The 4,037-nt window shown below is 51.3% G+C and overlaps 1 protein-coding gene across 1 annotated transcript; it reads right to left on the reverse strand.

The window, feature by feature from the left end:
• Positions 1-365: 365 nt before the first annotated feature.
• Positions 366-3,387, reverse strand: LOC106642976 (uncharacterized). Its single transcript, XM_023390540.2, has 3 exons — positions 3,009-3,387; positions 779-1,001; positions 366-717 (listed from the first exon to the last, which is right to left on the reverse strand). Exons 1-3 carry the CDS (start codon positions 3,385-3,387, stop codon positions 366-368), a joined length of 954 nt encoding a protein of 317 aa, XP_023246308.2.
• Between the last annotated feature and the right edge of the window lie 650 nt (positions 3,388-4,037).

Raw genomic sequence — 4,037 nt, forward strand, 5'->3', positions numbered from 1 at the left:
TGACTATAATATATTTTCGTGGGTATGTGTTTATTATATTTATTTCTTCATGTGACTTTGTTACATAAACATATTATTATTATTATTATAATTATTATATTGACGAGTAGGTATACCACTACTTTTATTATTATTATTATTATTACTACTATTATCAATCATTGCTATCATTGGTGCGGATGATAATGTGTACATGTATAATGTAGTCTATACATTTATTTACAAGCTAATATACAAGAGTGATGTGACGCGCTCATTTAAAGTCAATGGTACAGTTTGGAAGTACATGATACGTATACCCATGGAGTTGAGCGCAGGATAGTCGTGTCTACGGTCAATGAAACTCATGGGTCCTGGGGAATATTTTAAAGCCGCTTGTCGTGGCCGCAAGGCAAGCCGTCGACGGAGAGCTGCTGTTGCGGTGGGGTCTGCTGTTGGTGCAGGGCCGCCGGGGCGCAGAGCAGGGGATGATACGGCAGGCAGTAGTAAGGAAAACCAGCGACGGCGAGGCCCGGCTTGCCTGTCCCCGGCAACTGATGCACCGAAGCCGTGGCCCCCCCAACGTTGGGCCCACTGGACGTGGCCATCGGGACAGCAGCCACGGGACCCCTTAGCTGCTCGTCCGGGTGAACGAGCACCCGCACCGCCACCCTCCTAGCCGCACCCGAGCCCACCAATGCCCCCAGCTCCTGCTGTTGGCGCCGCTTCGTCTTGTACCTGCGGACCACGAGACCCTATTAATCGTACACTCGACAGCCGAGCGGCGAGTTTGGCTTACCGTCTGTTCTGAAACCATATCTTGACCTGGGTCTCGGTGAGCTTGAGGCCGCGCGCCAGGTCCGCGCGCTCCGGCCCCGAGAGGTACTTTTGCGTCGCGAACCTCCTTTCGAGCTCGTACACCTGGGCGTGCGAGAAAGCTGCCCTGCTGCGCTTCTTCCTACCCCCCGTGAGGCTACGCTCGTGGCAGTGCGCCTCGTACAGCTCCTCGTCGTCCAGGTCGTCTGGAATCATACAATGTACTGATTTATTATTTCATGGAGGGCCATTATCAAAGCGTGTGGTCCGGTGCGCTTGTCCGGAAGTGCATTCTGGTATATGATTATTTTTTACGTGGATGATCCTTGCGCGTGTGTGTATACAATATATGTGTAATGTGGGTGGCGTTTCTTTGGCTTTTCATGTGATGTGCGTCCCGTTCAAACATTAACACGTGCCGGCGGCGACGAGTCACTACTCCAATTTGTTTACCCTCGGCTACTCGGTAATTCCCCCCCCCCCTTGGTTTAACCTGATGCTCGAGTGCACATGGCTGCTACCACCACTATATAATTATTATACTGCTGTACGTCACATTGTACGCTCGCTCGGGCGAAATAAAGGCGTTACTCTTCTCCCCCCCCCTCTCTCTCTCTCTCTCTCTTGGTGCAAGTGAGTTTCGTAAAATCGAATGAGAGGCTCGCGAAATCCGCGCCGGTTTCGTCTGTTTAGCGCTGCCGTTGCCCACGCACTCGCTATCTATTCCCATTCATCCCGTCCCGGTGCTGCTTCCTATACGCGCTCCAAGTGCCATTAAAAATAAAGCTACTATTTTCGAAGCGGCATCTAGTTCGCCCGCCGAAATTGCGGACCAGCTCTGCTCGCTCGTCTTTCGGAAGGGAATAGAAAGTATAACCGTTTCGATAATACGCGATGATGATGGATATCCACTTGGGTCTGTCCTCAGATGTTTGGTGTCATGATTTCACTTGAAGGGCATAAGAAGAGTATCGGGTTTCCCATTAGTTTCGGGGGAATCGGTGAAAATTGAAATAATAACAATAATTCGTGTGTACGAAGTAAAGTCAAACAACAAAATGATAACGTCTTATTGAATCTCGGGCAAGTCACAGGAGTTAAGCTCAATTATGGAAGGGATTCCTTTTTTCACTACGAGTAGGTATACAATGTGTAGGTACGTGTTTTATCCTCGAGCATCGGGAAAAAAGGGGGAGGGGACTACTGGCAATATTCCGAGTATACCCGATACGCAGTTTTGAATTCGTGCCAAAGTCGTTTCACGAAGCTCTTTCGCGGCTGTACGCGGGCGCTACAAGTAGATTGATGGTAACAACGCATTAGTTAATTGGGGGCTTCCATTTCGCCCATTGTAACACCTTTACCCGTATACATCTTTTCACCTGCTTTTTTTTTCCTCTCGATCGATTTTACACCTCCTTTTTTTTTACCCCTACCCCGATACCCTTTTTTTTTTTTCCTTTTCAATCTAACGTTGTACCCGAGCAGTATTTGTTCGAAAAACAGAAAAATCGATGATGGCACATGTATTTATATAATATATTATATCGAGAAGCAACGGACGGCTCGTACCTAATATCGACTGGACAACGTTTGCACACCATCGGGCCATGATTGATTCTCCCTCGCGGGAAGCTCGTGGGGTGGACGTGCTCGAAACCACTCTGTCCTTCCAATGTAACTCGAGATCACCGCAGCCTCATAGCACACGGAGTTGCGAGTACATATTTATTTTGTTAGGAATTGACGCGAAATCGGCTATAAATACGATCCGAGGGTATAGGTATAATATAATTGACCAAAGAAACACGAGCTAAATGAGTAAAATGTAAAAGGCCTCGATCGCATCGGGGCAAACGAGGATGGATGTATAGGTATAACATATACACACTGCAGCGGATAAGGGTAAGTGGGAAACGCAGAGTCTGCAGATCGGGGCCATATATAGGTATGTAATAGCCAAGTACGGGGCCAACAAGTGCTCGAAAGTATATGGCATCGGTAGTAAAGCTTAAGTATACTCGTGACGTCTGCCGAGTCAAGTGGGCACTTATGCTACTAAAATAACGTTCATTCGCTCGCTCATCCCGCTTCGAAACGGCTCAGACGAGCTAAGGTGCTGGTTGCCTCTCATGTTCGCTTTGGCCAGAGGAAAAATCACAAAAGCAGGAAGAGAGCGAAAGGGAGGGAGAAAAAAACAAATTCTCGCTCACCGAGGTATTTACTTTTGCTCATGTCCAGGGCCTCGTCCTGCTGTTGCCTCTGCTGGACAGCCTTTGCCCTACCGTGTAAACCAGCCGCAAACTCGTTCAAGTCGATCGGCTTGAAGGTGGCCGGCTCGATGCGGGCCAGGCCCGGAAAGCCCGCGAGGTTCGCCTGGGCGAGGTTCCGGCGCAACGCGTCCAGCTCCTTGATCACGCTCAGCTCCTCCTGGGGCAGCCGGAGGAGGTGCTGCTGGTGGTGGTGGACCTGCTCGTCGTGCCGCTGCGGGTCGGCCTGTCGGCAGCTCAGTATGTCCGCGATGCTGAACGGCGTGGGCTGGCTCTGCGTCTTTGGCGACACGCTACTGCCGGCCCGCACCGTGTCCTCCATCGTCACCGGGTACGGCTCCGATCGGTTATCGTTACTCCTCACCGTGGGCCCGTCGGTGGGCCCGTAAACGCCGAGCTCATGGTTCGTTGTTTACCGCGGGGGGGCAATGACAATCGGCGACCACGTGAGAAACAATAACTGGCACTACCACTGACCGTGCTATTACTATGTGGCTGTGTGACTAGGACTGCGGAGAGGAGGAGAGCAAAAAGTTGTGCCGCGGACAGCAGTGGCCGACTGGGGCATCGCGGGAGCGGCCGAGTGCACGATGGTGCTTCGCTCAAGTGTGCTCGTGTCGCTCTTGCGCCGCGAGCATCATCTTCTTTTTCGAATGAGTCCGGTACTTTGGCCCCCGTGTGCAGGCTGCTGGCGCCTCCTCGGAGCGAGCCGTGATGGCACGGAAAAGCTCTCTTGCGCCGAGAGATGATCGCGCCTAGCGTGCCCCAAGGGGAGGGAGGAGCGTGCAAGTGGAGCTGGCCTCGCCCACTACAGCCAATCGGGCGGCCGGCCGAGATGCTCTTGCTCGCCAATCGCGGTGGCAGAGCTTGCAGCGCCCGAGAGCTTGCCACTACTGTTGCCCGTGTATATATATATATACATATATTCCTCTATACTTCTTCTTCTTCGAGAAAGGACTTTCGAGCTTTCTT

The sequence above is a fragment of the Copidosoma floridanum genome, unplaced genomic scaffold (genome assembly GCF_036245765.1).
Source record: "Copidosoma floridanum isolate Cflo_tuat_1 unplaced genomic scaffold, Cflo_Japanese_pri ptg000021l, whole genome shotgun sequence".
Lineage (NCBI taxonomy): Eukaryota > Metazoa > Arthropoda > Insecta > Hymenoptera > Encyrtidae > Copidosoma > Copidosoma floridanum.

Coding starts and splice junctions, on each gene's coding strand:
- LOC106642976 (XM_023390540.2), bottom strand. CDS start 3,387: ATGGAGGACACGGTGCGGGCCGGCAGTAGCGTGTCGCCAAAGACGCAG. Junction 1,002..3,008: donor GAGCAAAAGTAAATACCTCG/GTGAGCGAGAAT, acceptor GTATGATTCCAG/ACGACCTGGACGACGAGGAG. Junction 718..778: donor ATATGGTTTCAGAACAGACG/GTAAGCCAAACT, acceptor CGTGGTCCGCAG/GTACAAGACGAAGCGGCGCC.